Here is a 22,298-nt window from a genome sequence, read left to right on the forward strand (position 1 = left end):
AAAGGGACGTTCAGTGATTGGATAGTTTTAGAAAATTGTTACAGTTACGTTGTACTGGAGCTCTATATAAGCAGGCTGACTGAGCCCTTCAGTTCAGTTCTGTCCTGGCCTGTGAATAAACAAGAGCTGTTTGAAGAATCGCTGTGTCGTCTGATATGTCCACCCACAACTTAACAATAAAGAATTAAAAACACTGACTGCATCCCTGGAGCAAGTAAAAAAACCCAAGGAGGTATGTAAAGGGGAAAGCAGCTACCACGAAAAATCATCAAAAAACGTGAGGGACGGTGAAGGGGCGCTACCTCAAGGCGGTCGTTAAACTGTAAACTATACTGTAAAAATAAGTCTGAAAGAAATCCAAATTGCACTCCAAGTGAAAATAAATTTAATCCACTTTAACCAGAATATAAAAAAGAACAGCGAGCGTAAAAGAGGGGGAGGGGAGAGAAAGCTGTCTCAGTTTTGGGGATGGTGGGGGGGGGAATCCCCTTGTGACAAGACTAATCCTTGCATTACTGCAAAACATGTGGTTAAAGTCTTCAAGGTGCAACGAGACTCTGTTGTTTTTACACGACACGACTTTGGCGCGCAAAGGTGATTGGTCGCTGTGAATGAGCGGGTGCTTGGTGTACACAAGTCCTCCTCTCTCCTTTTTTTAAAGAAACAAAAACATTTTTATTGAAGGCACCATTAACCCCCACATGATTGCTGGGAGTAAAGCAACTTGCAGGAAGACACTTGAGCCAGTGGGAGGGGAGACAGACAAAAAGGCAACTCTTCTTTCCTTGCTGACACCTTCTTGAGTAACTTACCTGCAGACTGTTTTTCTCAAAGGCTTTACTTCCTTCCTGCTTCATGTTAGCATTGAACTCCATCATGGCCACATATAATAGCTTGGTACTCATAACGGCTTTGGGACACGGGTGGCGCTGTGGGTTAAACCACAGAGCCTAGGGCTTGCCGATCAGAAGGTCGGCGGTTCGAATCCCCGCGATGGGGTGAGCTCCCGTTGCTCGGTCCCTGCTCCTGTCAACCTAGCAGTTGGAAAGCACGTCAAAGTGCAAGTAGATAAATAGGTACCACTCTGGCGGGAAGGTAAACGGCGTTTCCGTGCGCTGCTCTGGTTCGCCAGGCTTAGTCATGCTGGCCACATGACCCGGAAGCTGTACGCCGGCTCCCTTGGCCAATAAAGCGAGATGAGCGCCACAACCCCAGAGTCGGCCATGACTGGACCTAATGGTCAGGGGTCCCTTTACCTTTACCATAACGGCTTCATTTGCCAGGAGTAAGAAATCTTATCTTTCTTTAGTTCTTAGCAGACTATTTATTTCGGCTCTCCGTTGCCATATATACCAAACTCCAACAACAATGACCCATGCACAAAGTTTTCCACAGGTAAGCTATCTGTGCTCATTTAGCAAAATAAGGCGAGGGCGGAAAAATCGCCACAACCTTCCAAAGGCTGCTCTTTCCAATTGCATTTACCGTATTTATCACTCCATAAGATGCACCAGACCATAGGACGCACCTAGTTTTTGTAGGAGGAAGACAAGAAAAAAATATTCTGAATCTCAGAAGCCAGAACAGCAAGAGGGATTGCTGCACAGTGAAAGCAGCAATCCCTCTTGCTGTTCTGGCTTCTGGGATAGCTGCGCAGCCTGCATTCGCTCCATAAGACACACACACATTCCCCCTTACTTTTTAGGAGGGAAAAAGTGAGTCTTATAGAGCAAAAAATACGGTAAATGATTCGTGGAAAACATTTGTAAATAAGGCACCTACAGCAGCCTTAAGGCACTGGGTTGTCCTAGGCGGTTCTCGGTTGCTTTGTAGCTGGAAACTAGAATGAAAAACATTTGAGACTTTTAGTTTAGAGAAAGGGCAAGTAAGGGGTGGCACGATACAAATGTTTAAATTACGCAAGGCCTGGAGAGACTGCAGCCATTTCCAAGTGTCCTTATTTTCCAGGGACAGCCCCGGATTTACAGAAGCCCATCCCGGTTTCTGATCCTAGAATGCCCCGCTTTTCCTTAGGGCATCCCTATTTTCATCAGAGAAATGTTGGAGGGTGTGAGAATGGATAGAGAAAAGTGTTTCTCCCTCTCTCATAACCAGAACTTGTGCAAACCCAAGGAAGCTGAAAGTCGGAAGAGTCAGGGCAGATTTTTAAAAGCCCATTGAGTCCAGCGTCCTGTTCTCAACATGGAAAACATGAGCAAGCAGGGCCCAAGAGCGCACTCTCCATGGTTTCTGGCAACTAATATTCAGAACTGTGGAGGCAGAAGACAGCCATTGTGCTAGAAGCCATTGATATTTACCGTATTTTTCGCCCTATAGGATGCACTTCCCCCCCCAGCGCCAGCCCCACAAGCTCGGGGGACAGCAGGGAGGCGCAGCGCCGCCATCCCGCTGTTCCCCGATCTGGTTTGGAGGCTGCCAGCCCCACAAGCTCGGGGGACAGATATCCGCAAGTCTGGGGAGCCCGGCGGGACTTCCCGCCGGGCTCCCTAGGCTTGCGGATAGCAGCCTGTTCTGGGGGCTGGGGTTGGGGGAAGCTCAGGCATCACCCGCCCCAGCCCCGCGCCTGGGGCGGGGGATTTTTATTCCCCCCCCAAAAAAACTAGGTGCGTCCTATGGGCTGGTGCGTCCTATAGGGCGAAAACCACGGTATCTAATCCCCTTTTAGGGACGCGGGTGGCGCTGTGGGTAAAACCTCAGCGCCTAGGACTTGCTGATCGTCAGGTCGGCGGTTCGAATCCCCGCGGCGGGGTGTGCTCCTGTTGCTCGGTCCCAGCGCCTGCCAACCTAGCAGTTCGAAAGCACCCCCGGGTGCAAGTAGATAAATAGGGACCGCTTACTAGCGGGAAGGTAAACGGCGTTTCCGTGTGCTGCGCTGGCTCGCCAGATGCAGCTTGTCACACTGGCCACATGACCCGGAAGTGTCTTCGGACAGCGCTGGCCCCCGGCCTCTTAAGTGGGATGGGCGCACAACCTCAAAGTCGGACACGACTGGCCCGTACGGGCAGGGGTACCTTTTTAATCTCCTTTTAAAACCAACAAAGTCGGTTGCCGTCATGACACACAGGCGGCATGAATTCCATAGCTTAACTAACCTTTCTTCCAAGCCCTAACCTTTAAAGCCCTAAACGGCCTCAGCCCAGTATACCTGAAGGGGCGTCTCCACTTTCATCGTTCTGCCCGGACACTGAGGTCCAGTGCCGAGGGCCTTCTGGCGGTTCCCTCGCTGCGAGAAGCCAAGTTACAGGGAACCAGGCAGAGGGCCTTCTCGGTAGTGGCACCCGCCCTGTGGAACGCCCTCCCACCAGATGTCAAAGAGAAAAATAGCTACCAAACTTTTAGAAGACATCTGAAGGCAGCCCTGTTTAGGGAAGCTTTTAATGTTTAATAGGTTATTGTATTTTGGTGTTCTGTTGGAAGCCGCCCAGAGTGGCTGGGGAAACCCAGCCAGATGGGCGGGGTATAAATAAATTATTATTATTATTATTATTATTATTATTATTATTATTATTATTAGGAGCTCATCGTGGCAAACCTGCTTGGTCTCCCCACATCTTATCCTCACAACAACCCTGTGAGGTAGGTTAGGTTGAAAGACAGTGACCAGCCCAAGGCCACCCAGCAAGTTTCACGGCTGAGGGGGGATTTGAACCCTGGCCTCCCAGGACCTAGTCCAACACTCTAACCACTGCACCACACTGCCTGCAGTCTCTCCAGGCCTGCAGGTGCTGTGTGATGAAGCACTTTCTTTTATCTGTCCTGAATCTTCCAAGATTCATCTTCATTGTGACATGAGAAAGGGGGAGAAAAACGCTTTCTGTACCCACTTTATGATTTTATACATTTCTATTGTGTTGCTTCTCACTCGCCTTTTCTCTAAACCAAAAAAAACACACCAGCAAATGCTATAACCTTTCCTCATAGGGGAGTTGGTCATCCCATTTATCACTTCCATTACCATTTTCTGAACCTTCCTCAACTTTATGATATCCTTTCGGAGGTTGTTCAATGAGCAGTTTCCCAGAATTTCCTGCATTGCAGCGGGTTGGACTAGATGACTGCTGAGGTCCCTTCCAACCCAGCAGCTCTAGGATCCTACATCTTAAAACAACAGCGAGAACAACTGGGTGAAGAGGGAACTAGGTCTGCATTCAGAATATACATGCAGCTCCTTCCAGACCCTGGCTATAGCCATTTGCAAGCAAGAAAATTCAGTTGTGTGGTACTCAATTTAGTAAAAAATAAAATAAAATCCCAGGTGCCCAAGGGTAAAATGACAATACATTTTGATGGCTCTCTAGTTGGATAATGCTCAGTATATAAAAAGGGAGACAAAATACAGTAAATGTCAGTTTGATACCACATCGTTTCCCTCCTCCCCAAGAAATGAGGCTCTTTTCGAAACGGGGAATATTCATAAAAAAGCAGATTAAAACAGGATCTCTAATGTTGCATCAATATCTTAACCACGGTCAACTCTGGAAGAGTTATTTGCCTGCCTGATTTAGCTTTTGTGGCCCGGTCGTGATTGAATATTCATACCGGAACAAATCAATTCATTCGTTGTTGCTGAAGGCTACAAATTACTGAATCTAGAGATTCTCTCAGTTTTGCTGCAGGATCCTTTGAGATCTTTTCACGTTTTTTTTCCGGATCCTGACACCGCAGGAAGAGTTCTCTCAGCTGCTTTACTTTATCAGCTAGCTTTGCCTGAGGTAAAGTGACCACAATATGGACCAGCTGCTTGTATCTACAGCTCTGTAGCGGTTAGAAAAAAGCAGGTAAGATACGAGAAGGCGCAAGCTTAGGAGGAATCACAGACGGGGAAGATCTCCCTTTGAAGATGCCTCCTTCCTGGTCATGTCCTACGATCTTTTGTGCAGGTGTGAAATTATGGGATGGGAAGACTCTGGCCAAACACCAGCCCAACCCCGTTCCAATATTCCGGTCGTCGTCATACAACTCGACAGCAGCTGCTGCACTCAGAGCATGGTTTCTTTTTCTTCTTGGGATTGAATATGGTGAGTATCGCTTCGTCAAAGACGGCCTTCAGGCCTTTCTGAGTCAAGGCTGAGCACTCCAGGTAGCACTGGGCGCCGATCTAGAACGAATAAAAAAAGAGAGAGACAGACAGGCCTGAGCAACGGTGGCAAGAAAATAACCTCTGGGTCATAAAAAAACCCAGAAGCATTTTTACTCGGTATTATAGGTGAGGACATTAATAGACAAGATGTTAAATTATTTTTATATGCAACAACAGCGGCAAGAGTATTGTTAGCCCAGAAATGGAAGCAAGAAGAAATTTCGACAAAAGAAGAAGGGCAGACGAAATTAATGGACTATGCAGAATTGGATAAAATGACAGGAAGGATTCGAAACCTGCGGGACCAGAGATTTACAGAAGATTGGAAGAAATATACGAACTATTCGAAGAGCAATTGCAATCAACAAATTACGCTAGCAGGACTGCAAGAAGTTTTGTAAGGAGAAATATATGAAATATTGCAAAGTAGAGAAAGAATAGAGATATTAGTTATGAAATTTAAATGTAATAGTGAAAGTAAGAAATGTAAATTAAGTGAACAGATTGAAAAAAATTCAGATGCGATTGATGGAAGTCAAAAAATTGTATAAGATATAAAAGTATGTTTAATTATTGTTGAAAATGATATGTTAAAAAATTAATAAAAATTAATATTAAAAAAACAAAAAAACAAAAATAACCTCTGGGTCAAGGGTAGGCAACCTAAGGCCCGTGGGCCAGATGTGGCCCAATTGCCTTGTCAATCCAGCCCAAGGACGGTCCAGGAATCAGCATGTTTTTACATGAGTAGAATGTGTGCTTTTATTTAAAATGCATCTCTGGGTTATTTGTGGGGCATAGGAATTTGTTCATCCCCCCCCCAAAAAAAATCGTCCAGCCCACCACATGGTCTGAGGGATGGTGGACCAGCCCACGGCTGAAAAAGGTTGCTGACCCTGCTCTGGGTATTGAAAGGTAGAGTGCCCCCAGGCAAGGAGGTTCCATTTGACTTTGTTGGCCGAAAGAAGAGTCCTCTGTCTTCCTCCAAGAATTTGTCTAAAGCTATCTAAGATGTTTTACTGTTGTTTTATGATTTGCTGGAAGCCTCCCAGAGTGGCTGGGGCATATAAGAGCATATAATTCAATCTATCATCTATCTATCTATCTATCTATCTATCTATCTATCATCTATCATCTATCATCTATCATCTATCATCTATCTATCTATCTATCTATCATCTATCTATCTATCTATCTATCATCTATCTATCTATCTATCTATCATCTATCATCTATCTATCTATCTATCTATCATCTATCTATCTATCTATCATCTATCTATCTATCTATCTATCATCTATCTATCTATCATCTATCTATCTATCTATCTATCTATCTATCTATCTATCATCTATCTATCATCTATCTATCTATATCTATCTATCATCTATCTATCTATCTATCTATCTATCTATCTATCTATCTATCTATCTATCTATCATCTATCATCTATCTATCTATCATCTATCTATCTATCTATCTATCTATCTATCTATCTATCTATATCTATCTATCTATCTATCTATCATCTATCTATCATCTATCTATCTATCATCTATCTATCTATCATCTATCTATCTATCTATCTATCTATCTATCTATCTATCTATCATCTATCTATCTATCTATCTATCTATCTATCTATCATCTATCTATCTATCTATCTATCTATCATCTATCTATCTATCATCTATCTATCATCTATCTATCTATCTATCTATCTATCTATCTATCTATCTATCTATCTATCATCTATCTATCATCTATCTATCATCTATCTATATCATCTATCTATCTATCTATCTATCTATCTATCTATCTATCTATATCTAATCTATCTATCTATCATCTATCCTTTAGCTTGCATCCTAGCCCAACATCCTGTATCCCATGGCGGCTAAACTGGGTACCTCTAGGAGTAGCCTTCAAGCAGAGCATGAAGACAAATATCTATATTCTGCCATTGCTCCCCAGCAATGGGTATTCACAGGTAGACTATCCATGGACATGGAGGTTCTATTTGACCTAAAGCCATCAAACATCCTTTCCCCTCTTCTGTGGACTTCTCATATGGACAGAGTGGAAGTAAAATCTGCATGTATAGGCACTTATGAAGAACTTGTATTGTAACGATAGTCTTTTCTAGGTTTTTAGATGGCTCTGTTTTATCTGTGTAAGCTGCCTTGAGTCCTGGACTGGGGAAAAAACCGTATTTTTCACTCCATAAGACACATTTTTTTCCTTCCTAAAAAGTAAGGGGAAATGTCTGTGTGTCTTATGAAGCGAAAGCTGTGTGGAGGAGGGACGTGCAAGCGGCTCCTGTCCGCTTTGCTGCTTTAAAGCAAGCCGCGGAGGACGGACGGAAGCCATGGCTCCCCTTCATTCAGAATATTTCCCCCCCATGTTTTCCTCCTCTAAAAACTAGGTGTGTCTTATGGTCAGGTGCGTCTTATGGAGCGAAAAATACGGAAAATACATACATACTGTATATACAACAACAACAATGAGCCTGGCTTAGTTTACAAGGAAGGTACAGGGCCCAAATCAGGTGTAGGTCTAGTTTGCCTGATCAAATCCTGGCTCAATCAGTCAAGATATGCATGATTTTCATGCCCTTGCATGCGGCGTCTTGGCTCTTGGGTTTAATGGGAGCAACAGTACCTCTTTAGCCAGTTTGATGCCGTGTTCGTAAGACAGGGGCTTCTCCTTCATGTAGAGCAATCGAGTCAAGGTTTTTGGATCATCTCGTAGGTCAATCTAGGAGTTTAAAGCAGACGTAAAGTTTAAGGCTTGTTCAAAAAAGAAAAGAAAAAAGGGCTATCTAAGGTCTCTAACTGTTGGAGATGCAACAGAGATAATGCTTCTCTAAAAAAGTGTTTTTTCATTGTCCTATATTGAAAGATGTTTTGGCAGAAGGTAACTGAAACTATAGATAGGGATGCGGGTGGCACTGTGGGTTAAACCACAGAGCCTAGGACTTGCCGATCAGAAGGTTGGCGGTTCGAATCCCTGCCACGGGGTGAGCTCCCGTTGTTCGGTCCCTGCTCCTGCTAACCTAGCAGTTTGAAAGCACGTCAAAGTGCAAGTAGATAAATAGGTACTGCTCTGGCAGGAAGGTAAACGGCGTTTCTGTGCACTGCTCTGGTTCACCAGAAGTGGCTTAGTCATGCCGGCCACATGACCCGGAAGCTGTTTGCAGACAAACGCCGGCTCCCTCGGCCAATAAAGCAAGATGAGCGCCGCCACCCCAGAGTCGGCCATAAAAGGACCTAATGGTCAGGGTTCCTTTACCTTTACCTTTAACTGTTTATCAACAGAACTGTACAAAGCAACCTTACATTTACAGAGCAAAATATCCTCTTGAATTATATACTCAGCACATGGAACCTTACAAAAGGACAATAGGAGTGGACTCTCTGTGCCCTTACCGCGGCAAAAAGACTGATATTGATGAATTGGAATAATAAAAATGCGGCTCCCTTCTACGAGGGCATTGAACACTTACACATACAAGCTCGGAACATATGAACAACTTGCATATAAATGCAGACTTGCGATGGACAAATTCAATGATGTTTGGAATCCATTCTTACAAATACTGCAATAGGTTCAGATCTGGTGAAGTACAATTAACAACCTTGTAAAATATACAGCTTTGGGCTCCCCCTCTTTGTTTTCCCTTCTGCCCGGGTTCTGTTTCTTTTTTTCATTTTCTCTTTTCTGTTTGCGTCTCTTGGCACACATATAGTTATGTATTTTTGAACTTTCAATAAAGATGTTAGTCTATCCCCCCCCCCCCAAAGTTAAAGGCTTGTTCACAGCTATGGCATCCCTCACTGAGCAGAAACCTTCTGCCTAGTCCTATCTGTCTGCCCATCATCACATTATTTGGCATTGTAATGGTCACAAAGTGAACTATCATGTGGCAGCTGCAATTGTAGAATCGGAGAGCTGAAGAAGAAGAAGAAGAAGAAGAAGAAGAAGAAGAAGAAGAAGAAGAAGAAGAAGAATTTGGATTTGATATCCCCCTTTATCACTACCCGAAGAAGTCTCAAGGCAGCTAACATTCTCCTTTCCCTTCCTCCCCCACAACAAACACTCTGTGAGGTGAGTGAGGCTGAGAGACTTCAGAGAAGTGTGACTAGCCCATAGCTGTCAACCGTCCCTTATTTGGTGGGAAACTCCCTTATCCCAGTGCCGTGTCCCACTGCTGTCCCTTATTGATGATGTCCCTTAAATTTCCTGGGTTTCAAAGGAAGCAGCTCCTCTCCCTCCCTCCCTGCTGGCCAGGGAGGAGGGAGGCTCCAATTGTGTTGCTTGGCTGCATTGCTCACCCAATAAGGAGTCTAAGAACGACTGGGGGGTGGCGCTTGCATGCCTTGTCCCGATCAAATTGGCCGCGTTGCCTGGGGACTCGCCTTTGCTCAGCGCTTCCCAGCAGAGAGGTGATGGTGATTTTCCTTGCTGCATCCCCTTTGCTGGGTTGCTGCGCTGTGGGAACCACCTCTTGAAGCTTCGTTTGGCTGCTGGCTGGGCTTTCTGCCTTTGGCTCGGAGGGGCTCAGAAGTTGAACATACCTGTGTCCGAAAAATCCCTTATTTTGGCTGCTGATCTCTTATTTTCGAGGCTGCTGGTCCCTTATTTTCAAATTTGTAATTTGACAGCTATGGACTAGCCCAAGGTCACCCAGCAGCTGCATGTGGAGGAGCAGAGACGTGAACCCGGTTCACCAGATTATGAGTCCACTGCTCTTAACCACTACACCACACTGGATCTAGTCCAGCCCCCTGCAATGCAGGAATCTTTTGCCCAACATGGGATTCGAACCGACGACCCTCATGCTCTACCGACTGAGCTTTTCCAGTTGGCTGAGTTAGCATGAACACACCCGAGACCAGTGTTTTGCAGACTCCCCAGCCATCCTTTACCTGTGTTCCTATCAGAACATAAGGCACATGGGGCATGCAGACTTTCAGTTCCGGCACCCATTCCTCCTGGACGTTGTGGTACGAGGCAGGGTTCACCACGGAGAAACAGATCAAAAACACGTCCGTGTTGGGGTAAGAGAGAGGCCTGAGCTGGTTGTAGTCCTCCTGCCAGACAGCAAAAGAATTTAAATGAGAGCATTACAACAGCAGTGAAATGGTTATTTGGAGCAGCAAACTAGATGTCCTTTCTGATTCCTCCCAATTCTTTGATTCTAAGCATCCACACAACCGTTTTTGCACGTGATAAAGTCAAAATTTATTGAGTTGCCTAGGTGTTTTCTTATTAGCTTTCGGGGCCAGGAGCAGGCAGTTCACTAAACATTAAGAAGAAGTTTCTGACAGCAAGAGCTGTTTGAAATAAATACTACTTTGGGGCAGTGCTATTTTTCTAATCTAGAACTCGCCATGAATGCCTCCCTTGTTCTCTTAGGAAAAGCCCTGCTTTGGGGGGAAATGTAAAATTCTCAGGCGGTGAGATTATTTTAAACCATATACCAGCCGTGGGGTTTGACTGTCTGCCGAAAGACTGATATTGATTCATTGGAAAGATAAAACCATGGCCCTCTTTAAGCGATGGATAGAAAATATGACAATGCTTACAATATACAAATGGATTGCTTTTATCTTGTTAGTAATTTTTCATTCGTTGGAATAACTGTATTACTTATATACCTGTATTCCATATTGTATCACAATTTCAAGTATTTTTCTTTAATTTTTCTTTTCTTTTCTTTTCGTTCTTTTTCTTTTCCTTTATTTTCTTATGGAAAATTTTCAATAAAATATTATTATTATTATTATTATTATTATTATTATTATTATTATTAACATAGGTTGGACGGCCATCTGTCAGGGATTCTTTACCGTACACTTTTTGATGTGGTGAACTGCAAAACAGATAGCTTAGAGTGACCACGAGATGGCACTAGATTCTTGCAAGAAGGTTCACAACAAAGCCTTTTGAGTTTCCGAACAATATTTGCTTCGGAGAGGTGAAGCTTGGGGCACCATTAAGAATGTCAGAAAGAGAGCTGGAGACATGGAATGCGACATCAACACTTGACTCTGAGATAATTGGCTGTCATGACACTAGGTTGGGTAATTCACTTGGACTCTTGTGCCGAGGGCAAAATCCCAGGGGAGATGGGGAGGCGAGACAGAGGCCCCTGCCGGCCCTCCAAGTGTCCCTATTTTCCAGGGACAGTCCCCGATTTACTGAAGCCGCCTCGGTTTCTGATTTGATCCTGGAATACCCCGTTTTTCCTTATTTTCATCAGAGGGGATGTCTCTATTTTCATCTGAGAAAAGTTGGAAGATAAGGAATAGGATGTCCTTATTCTCATTGGAGGGACACAGGTGGCGCTGTGGGTTAAACCACAGAGGACTTGCCGATCAGAAGGTCGGCGGTTCGAATCCCCACAATGGGGTGAGCTCCCGTTGCTCGGTCCCTGCTCCTGCCAACCTAGCAGTTCGAAAGCACATCCAAGTGCAAGTAGATAAATAGGTACCGCTCTGGCGGGAAGGTAAACGCCATTACCATGCGCTGCTTTGGTTCGCCAGAAGCGGCTTAGTCATGCTGGCCACATGACCCGGAAGCTGTACGCCGGCTCCCTCGGCCAATAAAGCGAGATGACCGCCACAACCCCAGAGTTGTCCGCGACTGTACCTAATGGCCAGGGGTCCCTTTACCTTTTTATTTTCATTGGAGAAATGTTGGGGCGGGGGGGGGGGGAAGGTTATGACCCTGTTTTCATGGTAAGCTGCTGACAGTATTGCATAGGTGTTATGTACTGACGTTCTCACCCTGGGCCAGCAGGGGGAAATGTAGATAGTTATGCAAATGAAGGATCGAAAGTGATTGGATAGTTTGTATGCAAATGAAGGATCGAAAGTGACGTTCAGTGATTGGATAGTTTTAGAAAGTTGCAACAGTGACGTTGTTCTGGAGCTCTATATAAGCAGGCTGACTGAGCTCCTCAGTTCAGTTGGCCTTTGAATAAACAAGAGCTGTTTGAAGAATTGCTGTGTCGTCTGATATGTTCGCCCACAACTTAGCAATAATTATTTCTGGAGGTGTGGCCATGCTTAGTTTTTTTTGCAGCAAAACCAAGATAGGCTTTTGTACTGTGCAATCCTATGCACGTCTGCTGAGAAGTAATTCAGCAAGGCTTTTTCTCATATATGTAAGAGTAAGAGGGCAGAGGCCCTAGCTCAGTGTTAGGGCATTTGCTTGGCATGTAGAAGGTCCCAGGTTCAAATCCTGGCGTCTGCAAGAAGGGCTGGAAAATGCCCCCCTGCCTGAAACTCTGGACAGCTGCTGCCAGTCAGTGTAGACAATATTCAGCCAGAGGGATCAATGTTCTGACTCAGCACTAGGCAGCTTCCTACGTGCGTATAGAGTTTCAGCTTCAATGTGACATAAGTTACAGGCATCTGATGAAGCAGACTCTAGTCCATGAAACCTAAGGCTAGGATTGCCATACGTCCGGGATTTCCCAGAAATACCTAGAATACTGCAGTCGGCAGCAGTGAAGAAATCGGTATCATGTCCAGGAAAATCTGGACAAATGGCAACCCATGTCAGCAGTGTCGTTTTTGCCATCTTTCCTCAAAAATTGTGCTCAACAACTTTGCCCCCCTACCAAAAAAGCTAAATAACGCTGCCAAAAAAAAAATCTAAACAACTTATGTGCCCCGATTATCACTTTTTGAAATATGGCAGCCCTACTGTATGCTGTAATAAATTTGTTTTTCTTTTTCTAATATCATTTTAATTTCTTAAATGAATATTACATGCACAGTACAAACTCTAAATTAGTTAGAACATCATATAATGCAACATAATCCTATGATGTCTTTTATCATCAAATGTATGTTATAATAAATTGGTAGTCTTCAGAGTGCTGCAAGGCTTTTTATACCATGTGTCTGCGTGTATGAAGTGACTCTTGTGCAAGTTTCCAAAAATGAAAAGCTTACATTTTTGCCTGCCTTAAGGAAGAAAGAAGAACCCCAAAATTTTCTTCAGGAGAAGAACAGCGGCACTGAAGATAGACGTAACATGTAGAAATGATGGTAGATTACCTGTCCTGCAGTGTCATAAAGTCCAAGCAAATGCTGTCTGCCTCCGACTGTCACAGTCACTATAAAAAAAAGAGAAAACAGAAATATATTACAGGAGTCTGGTTGGATCAGAATAAGGGCCCTTGCAAAATTTGGGCTTTTTTCAGTTTGGAGCAGAGGTTCCCAAACTTATTTGGTCTACCACCACCTTTTCGGGGGGGGGGATTACTCAATGGCCCCCGGAAATCCTGCCAGCTCAGTCCAATCTGCTCGAGGGTCAAGGTCGGTGCCACAGTCCCCCTGCCATTGTTGAAATAGGCAGGCAAGCTGAGACCCACTTCTTGGGCCTGGGTTTACCCAAAAGGGTTTACCCAAGCCCAGGAAACCCATCATCTCCAGCATGACTGCCAGATCCAGGGGAGGCGTTGTATGAATGGTTGTTTTTAAAATTCTTCTTTCTTTATGCTTCCACTGCCCCCTTACTTTTATTCAACGCCCTCCCCCAATTGCACCCGAGGCTACTACTGCCCCACTGGATTGTCCCAGCGCCCCCAGGGGGTGGTATCGCCCACTTTGGGAAACACTGGTTTAGAGAAAAGGTTGGCTTAAGAGCTTGACGTGGAGTAACATTAGACCTATCCCTGCCCATTAGGTAAAGGTAAAGAGACCCCTGACCTTTAGGTCCAGTCGTGACCGACTCTGGGGTTGCGGCGCTCATCTCGCTTTATTAGCTGAGGGAGCCAGCATACAGCTTCCGGGTCATGTGGCCAGCATGACTAAGCCGCTTCTGGCAAACCAGAGCAGCACACGGAAACGCCGTTTACCTTCCCACCGGAGCAGTACCTATTTATCTACTTGCACTTTGATGTGCTTTCAAACTGTTAGGTTGGCAGGAGCAGGGACTGAGCAACGGGAGCTCACCCCGTCATGGGGATTTGAACTGCCGACCTTCTGATTGGCAAATCCTAGGCTCTGTGGTTTAACCCACAGCACAGGACCTTAAATTTTGACACTGGAAGAGACAAGAGAGGGAGACAGGATAAGAAGGGAAGATGATGGATGGATGAAAGGAAGAGTAGCTGCATGGATTCAGGCTGAAATTTGGTTGGGATCCTCGCATGACAATGGACTCGTGTGATGTTTTGAAGTTGGAAGAAAAGCACCCACCAAACAAAATTAGACATCTGTTGCACTTAGCTCATCTTTTGTTATTCTAGCTCCAGTGTGCAGATGAACTTCCCAGGCTGGTGATTTCGGGGTAGCAAGAGATCTAAGGAAGCTACGCAGGGTCAGGAAGAGACCCCCCGCTGGTGGGTACTCATCTCTAAGAGCCCAGATCTAGGTTGCGACTCTTCCTTACTGAGGGAGTGTTTGGGTTATGTCTGGGTTTGGTACATTTGGCATCCGTTCCCCCCTTCCTCTTCTTTCTTTCCAGTGGAAGATAGTTTGCAGTGTCTTGGTCCTTGCGTCAGAACCCACCATCTCGGTGAGAGCGATGGGAGTTCGTTTTGGACAAAGCATGGCTATTCTTTTATGTGTTTATGTCTCCCAACACTCATCTATTGAAAATCTTGTTTAGTTTGTGTTATGCCCTTCCTCCCAGGAGTCCCGGGAAGTATAAACAGTCTTCTGAGCAGCCTCCCATTCAGGTGGTGGCCAAGAGCAAGCCTGCTCTGATCCAGAGATAAATAATTGCTTTTGCTTTACGTTACATGATTCATCTGGCTAAATCAACTTTCCACCCCCCCACAAAGGGGCTCCAAGTAGTCCAATGCATCATGGGAAGAGGATGGGCTGAGAGGAAAGCAAAGCTGATTATTTCCTCTATGAGGAAAGGTTGCAGCGTTTGGGATGTTTTAGTTTAGAGAAAAGGTGAGTTAGAAGCAACACGGTAGTAGTGGCAGACCCCTGACATTCACCCCATTTGTTGGGTGCTGGTGCCAAGTCTGCACATTATGCACTGCTAAACGCCACCCCAATCCCTGAGCAGTGAGAGATTTCATAAGTTCCAGGTGCTTACCAGGAGTTTGGTTTCCATGGAATGAAGGTCAGTGGAGATGGTCGATATACGGATTTATTTCCACATATATACAACCTGTGAGGGACTCACAGCAAGAAAGTATTTGAGGGGGCCAGCCCCCCACAAAGTTGATGGGCATTCCTATTCAAATAGTGTGTGTGCACTGCATCATGTGATCGATTGTGCGAGGCGGGGCTTACCTGGGCCCCCACAATATTTTATTCAAGTTGGTGCCTGTCAAGATGCTGTCAGCGGCTCCCGGCTGGTTGCCCAGGAAAGTATAAAGACAAGGAAACGTTTCTCACTGTCCTTTTTTATTTCAGTCTTTACACAGAGAGGCTATAGAACCCAGCCTTTTGGATAATGGCGTTGTGCGAGTGAATCTCCACCCCCCCGTCTCTCCCACTTTCTCATTCATCAATCTCATCGTCTCCTCTACGGATGCTGCTACATGCCCTCTGTTTTTGAGCTCTTTGCTCTCCTGCTTTCAAGGCTCGCTGGGTTCTGGGAGGGGGGGTCTGAAATGCTTTCTAAAGACACTGTGTCCGTCAGCTGTCGCCCCCCCGGTGCTTCCTCTTCCTCCTCTTCCATGATTTCCCAACTCCCCCCCTCATCTGCCTCTGAGCTGTGACCTCCCTCAAACCCCTGTTGTAAATCTAAACTGTCTTCCTCTTCCTCCTCCCTGGAAGGGTCAAGCTGGGAAGGCAGCCTCCACCATTCCTCTTCTGCCCAGTCCCTGCCATCACCCCTGGCACAAAGCAAGCATGCCTCTGTCTCTGCAGCTACCAGCCTGCTTCCAGCTCAGCTCTCACACAACAACCCCCTATCTCGCTTTTTTCTTTCTGCCCACCCAACTTCTTTGGTTATGCTAATCCTGGTGCTTGTTTATGGAGAAAGCTAGAGAGTCCCAGAAAGACATCTTCTGCTTCATTGTCTATGCAAAAGCCTTTGACTGTGTCGACCACAGCAAACTATGGCAAGTTCTTAAAGAAATGGGAGTGCCTGATCACCTCATCTGTCTCCTGAGAAATCTCTATGTGGGACAAGAAGCTACAGTTAGAACTGGATATGGAACAACTGATTGGTTCAAAATTGGGAAAGGAGTATGACAAGGCTGTATATTGTCTCCCTGCTTATTTAACTTATATGCAGAATTCATCATGCGAAAGGCTGGGCTGGATGAATCCGAAGCCGGAATTAAGATTGCCAGAAGAAATATCAACAACCTCAGATATTCAGATGACACAACCTTGATGGCAGAAAGTGAGGAGGAATTAAAGAACCTTTTAATGAGGGTGAAAGAGGAGAGCGCAAAATACGGTCTGAAGCTCAACATCCAAAAAACGAAGATCATGGCCACTGGGCCCATCACCTCCTGGCAAATAGAAGGGAAAGATATGGAGGCAGTGAGAGATTTTACTTTCTTGGGCTCCATGATCACTGCAGATGGTGACAGCAGCCATGAAATTAAAAGACTCCTGCTTCTCGGGAGAAAAGCGATGACAAACCTAGACAGCATCTTAAAAAGCAGAGGCATCACCTTGCCAACAAAGGCCCGTATAGTTGAAGTTATGGTTTTCCCAGTAGTGATGTAAGGAAGTGAGAGCTGGACCATAAAGAAGGCTGATCGCCAAAGAATTGATGCTTTTGAATTCTGGTGCTGGAGGAGACTCTTGAGAGTCCCATGGACTGCAAGAAGATCAAACCTTCTGAAGGAAATCAGCCCTGGAAGGACCGATCGTGAAGCTGAGGCTCCAATACTTTGGCCACCTCATGAGAAGAGAAGACTCCCTGGAAAAGACCCTGATGTTGGGAAAGATGGAGGGCACAAGGAGAAGGGGATGACAGAGGATGAGATGGTTGGACAGTGTTCTCGAAGCTACCAGCATGAGTTTGACCAAACTGTGGGAGGCAGTGGAAGACAGGAGTGCCTGGCGTGCTCTGGTCCATGGGGTCATGAAGAGTCGGACATGACTAAACGACTAAACAACTAAACAACAACAATCCTGGTGCCTAACTAGCCAGCCACAATTGTTGCCTAGACAAAGGGACTGGTTCGGCAAGCTTGCTCTCCTATCTTCGAACCTGCCCTCCCTACACCAATACAGGAACCCAAGAATCAGACAGGGCTCAAAGCATCGTGCAGAATGGTCCTTTTCCCAACAAAATATGGTGCCCATCATAAAGTCAGGGGTTTGCTGGCAAACTGATAAAACGCACCGAGAACTTTTACCCGTTGCACCTTAACGAGGTCCGAATTCTGCGCCGCATCCATCTCACTTTAAAGCTCCGTCAATAACAGCCGGAGGAAGGCAGGCAGACTGACAGCTCAGCAGGTTTCCTGTCTAATGAAGCTATCTGGAAGTTTGCCTGGAAGTCGGTGGAGAACTAGTCCACTCTCCTTCCATGCAAAAATAATAACTGTGATGGATTAGGCTTGATCTCTCTGTTCATCTACCTGTGGCATGAGCTACCAGGTGCTGATTTCTTTTTGTCTGACTAATCTCATTTATCATTTAACACCACTCCTCCCCTCCCGGGTGTAATTTATTATTAAAAGTCCATTTCACTTGTTTCCTGAGGGCCCCCACTGTAGAATGATATGGTATTGCTGGATCCCACCCATGTAGTTTTGGAGGCTCTGGGTGAGACGTGAAAGCATCTGGCAACGCAACGTAACAGAGCAGCTGGGAGGACGGATTGATCATTTTCATATCTGCCACTACCTCTGGCCTGTCAGGAAATCCAGTTGCTATCGACAGCTCCGCGGCTATTTATTAAGTCAAGGGCCAAGGCAAGCAGGTCCTGATAAAGATGCACAAAAGTCCCCGGCAGACAGTTAATGAACAGCCTTTTCCCTCGGGGGACGATTCTTCCAAACCCTTATCTGCCGGAGGTTGACAAGCTGGTAATAGGAATTCAATGTACAACAAATCTGTCCTTTAAGCAGCGAGGGGAGGCGAAGTCAGGAAGATAAATAGAACAAGAGCGCTCTGACAACCTCTCTTGTACAAGGTGGGAGCCGAATACGGCCTGGTGAAAACACGGAGGACGGCGCTGATTGACAGGGTTAGATTTATATTCCCATATCTTTGCAGAACGCAGCCTAAGCTGCATTTCGAAGAGCCGCTTCATCACTCTGGCAAGCTGTTGCTTACATGGGCCTCTCTGAAGTGGAAAGCGCTTATTATTTCAATCCCTCGATTTATGCAATCCCTGACAGCCCAGGAAAGGAGGGCGGTTCCTTTCTGCTTGTGCCTGAGCACGGAAGAGGGTCACGAGGAGTGTTTGCAGACCTCTCCCTGCTTCCAAACCGACCTGGCAGGAAGGGAATGAGGGATGAAAATTCCCAGTTGAAACAAAATTCCCCTTCCCGACTGTGTTAGAACATGTGCTTCGCATGCAGAAAGTCGTAGGTTCAATTCCTGTTAGCTCCAGTTAAAAAGATCTGCGTCAGGACTGCTGGGAAAGTACCCAAAGAGGACCCAGAAGTTGGAAAGCTCATGTAAAAAAAAAAAAAAAAGGATCTATTTATTTATTTCATAAAATTGACGCACCAATTGATTGTGAACAAAAAACATCATAGAATCATAAAACTGGAAGGGACCCTGAGAACAGGGACATTCTATTCTGTACAGTGGTAGCTCGGGTTAAGTACTTAATTTGTTCCGGACAGTGGCGTAGCGTGGGGGGTGCAGGGGGGGGGCCGGCCGCACCGGGCGCAACATCTGGGGTTAGGGCAAATCCATGGGTTAGGGGGCGCAAATCCACGGGTTAGGGGGCGCAAATCCACGGGTTAGGGGGCGCAAATTACTTGCCTTGCCCCGGGTGCTGACAACCCACGCTACGCCACTGGTTCCGGAGGTCCGTACTTAAAATGTTTAGGGTTACTCTCATTTTGGCTCAAGAAAACCACCATTTTATAGTTTAAATCAGGAAAAATAAATACAGTAAATGGACAAAAGTACAAAGATTCACAAAATGTTTAATGGTATGCATACTCCTGCGTTCCCCCAGAAAAAAAAGCACTGATAATAAGAATAATAATTAACAATGGAAACTTTGAGAATTATCAGGAACATACCAGAGAGGAAATCCTAATGAACTCAGTGTGACTTAGTTCCGTGTAAAAATGCTTTGCATTGCCGTGTAAGCTGCAAAGTCTTTACCCAGTTACCTGGGAGTAAGCTCCATGGAATACAGTGGGACTTACTTTTGAGTAGACAGTGTAAGGCGTCATTGGAATAAACACGCCATGTGTTTCTTAAGAAATGGCTGGCTGCTGAAGAATTGCAATTAAAGAATTAAAAGTGGATTGATGACCTTTCCCCTTCAAAATCATAGGAAGTTGCCTGCCAGCTTCACCATTTCTTTCATTTGGCACAACAATTTTATTTTCAGTATCAAGAGGACTCCGTTTTTGCACCTACAGACCCACACAGCTCTTTTAATTGCTCTCCAAGATGTGGAGGGTGGGAGGAAAAAGGAAAACCGGGATATTCCGGGATCAGATCAGAAACTGGGGTGGCTTCTGTGATTCTGGGACTGTTCCTGGAAAATAGGGACACTTGCAGCATATAATAAATAATAATAATAAATTTTTATTTATGCCCTGCCCTTCCCGGTTCAAAAACCGGACTCAGGACGGCTAACAACAAATTTAAAACACTTTAAAACACTTTATTATAAAAGCAGCATAAAATACAGTATAAAAACATGAATAACAATAACATTCAAAAATCAAAAATCAATTAGATAATCACCAGGGCTAGCTGGCTGAATTGATCCTACTTGGGCCAGCGAGGAGGCCAGGGGAGAATTAGCTGTGGGGTCTCAGAGCGGGTGATCTTCATAAAAGGGGAGGAGGAGGGAAGAGATTGGAAATAAAAGATCAGGCTGAATTCAAATTAAAGGCCAGGCGGAATAGCTCTGTCTTACAGGCCCGACGGAAGGAGGTTAAATCTTGAAGGGCCCTAGTCTCATGGGACAGAGCATTCCACCAGGTCGGAGCCATCACTGAAAAGGCCCTGGCCCTGGTGGAGGATAGTCTGACTTCTTTAGGGCCTGGGACCTCTAAACTATGGTTATTCATGGACCTCTGCGGGGCATACCAGGAGAGGCGGTCCCATAGATACGAGGGCCCTAAGCCACAAAGGGCTTTAAAGGTCAAGACCAGCACCTTGAACCTGTCCCTGTACTCCACCGGGAGCCAGTGCAACTGGTATAGAACTGGGTGAATATGCTCCCATGGCAGGGACCCCATATGCACAGAGCTAATCCAACCCTCTCAGGGCCGTCTTAAGCATATCCGGCACCGTGGTGCAAAGCTCCCTCTGCCCTCCCATGTTTCTCAGGGAGGGTGGCGCTGCCAGTGGGGCTGGAGGAGGTGGGCAGCGGCTGGAGGGCTGCTGCTCCAGCAGGGAAGAGGCAGAGGCTGGACGCGGCTCAGCTGGCTGCTTCGTGCCACGATAGCCACGGCAGATGGATGCTCCGGGCACGGCGCTGCTTTGGCGCGGCATGGCAGAGGCGGGCGAGGGTGGCAAGCTGATGCCAGGAAGCGCCGCGTCCAGCTTCCACCTCTTCCCTGGCGTCCTCCAGAACTTGGCGCCCTGGAGCCCTGCACCACTAGCCCCTATGGGTAAGTCATCTCTGAACCCTCTAACCCCATAAGGGGCAGATGGCAGCAACAGGGTAAGCTGAGCACATGATGACAGAGGCAGGACCACTGAGGTCAGACTGCTGGCACAGGTCTGCAGCCACACAGCCCTCAGGAGGGCAACACAGCTGCCATAGCGATACCCTCCTATAGGTCTTTCCTGTTTTCTTTATAACCTTTCACCGCTGCTGAATTTTAGTGAGCCACTCGCCGATTGCACTAATTCTCCCTGCCAAAGTTTCATTCTACGTTTCTGATGCGTATAGTTATACCTTCATATTTCCCATATTGCGTTCATTTATTTTTCTTAGCCCCGCAAGTCACCCGGGGGGATATGCATCGATGGGCCGCCCCTGAAAACGAGCAATAAAAATAAATTGGTGTCCAAGGCCTGATGTTCTTGCCATCTGGCAATGAGGTCATTGTCTTGGAGCTAAGACTCCAGGCCTCTCTTGAAAGGTCCTAATGCAGCAGCCGAGTCCATGTTGGAGTCCCTAGTACCTTTTTCAAATGAGCCAGTTTTCTTTCCTTCCCCAAATTCGTCGCAAATCACGGCGCGGGCCGTTTGCCCATCTCTAATTTCAGCTCCCTCAAACGGGAGAGTGGAATGGCAACGAGCAACTTAATTTCTTGGCTTGCTTTGTAAGTAGGATTGCCAAACTATTCCTTACTTTTAAGAAGCATCAATCATGCTAAAGCTTTCTCCGTTATTCCGGAGCAGGACAGCTTCACTGAGCCTAATAGGTGCCCTTCTTTCCAGACTTCTCTCCAGGGTGTCCTTGACTTTTGAAAGCTTCTTTCGCACTGAACACTTTCATGCTTTGCCTTCACATAAAGGAGGCTGGACTAGCTTTTGGAGAAGGAGAGGCAGTGTAGAACAGCTTACCCTCAGCCTGGTGCCCCACAATATGTTGTGTGATAGTTCCCACCAGTCCCGGCCAGCATGGTCAATGGTCAGGGATGGTAGGAGAAGCTTCCTGGTGTCCCTGTTTTCATCGGAGAAATGTTGGAGAGGACTCCTGCCAACCTAGCAGTTTGAAAGCACAAAGTGCAAGTAGATAAATAGGTACCGCTCCGGCGGGAAGGTAAACGGCGTTTCTGTGTGCTGCTCTGGTTCGCCAGAAGTGGCTTAGTCATGCTGGCCACATGACCCGGAAGCTGTATGCTGGCTCCCTTGGCCAATAAAGCGAGATGAGCGCTGCAACCCCAGAGTCGGTCACGACTGGACCTAATGGTCAGGGGCCCTATGCATGTAGGAATTTAGAACACGGCATGATCAGGGTTCTGAATTGAGTGGGCGCCTTCAGTGTAGACCCAGCTCAAACCTCCCCAAATTTCTTTCCCTTTGTACCTGGGCACTGAAAAGGTACCTAATGGTATCGCTAATGCAGAGTCACCAATAGATTAAATTGAGAAATGAATACACAGAAAGGTAAGGTGATGTCAGCTGCAGGGACTCAGCTTCCTCCA

At 46.1% G+C, this 22,298-nt stretch overlaps 1 protein-coding gene across 2 annotated transcripts in view; it reads right to left on the reverse strand.

Moving 5' to 3' along the window:
* Positions 1–362: 362 nt before the first annotated feature.
* Positions 363–22,298, reverse strand: part of RHOJ (ras homolog family member J) — a 63,577-nt gene continuing 41,641 nt past the window's right edge. Inside the window, exons 2-6 of one of the 2 annotated variants that reach the window (XM_083620950.1) lie at positions 13,174–13,232; positions 10,030–10,194; positions 7,763–7,858; positions 2,920–5,119; positions 363–2,409 (exon numbers count right to left, since the gene is read on the reverse strand). In XM_083620950.1, the coding sequence (XP_083477076.1) occupies positions 4,973–5,119; positions 7,763–7,858; positions 10,030–10,194; positions 13,174–13,232 (467 nt within the window). In that variant the 3' untranslated portion in view covers positions 363–2,409; positions 2,920–4,972. Of the gene's footprint in view, positions 2,410–2,851; positions 5,120–7,762; positions 7,859–10,029; positions 10,195–13,173; positions 13,233–22,298 lie in introns of both variants that reach the window. The other variant, XM_083620949.1, reaches the window with a different exon arrangement.

This window comes from Podarcis filfolensis (genome assembly GCF_964270895.1).
Source record: "Podarcis filfolensis genome assembly, chromosome: 1".
Classification (NCBI taxonomy): Eukaryota; Metazoa; Chordata; class Lepidosauria; order Squamata; family Lacertidae; genus Podarcis; species Podarcis filfolensis.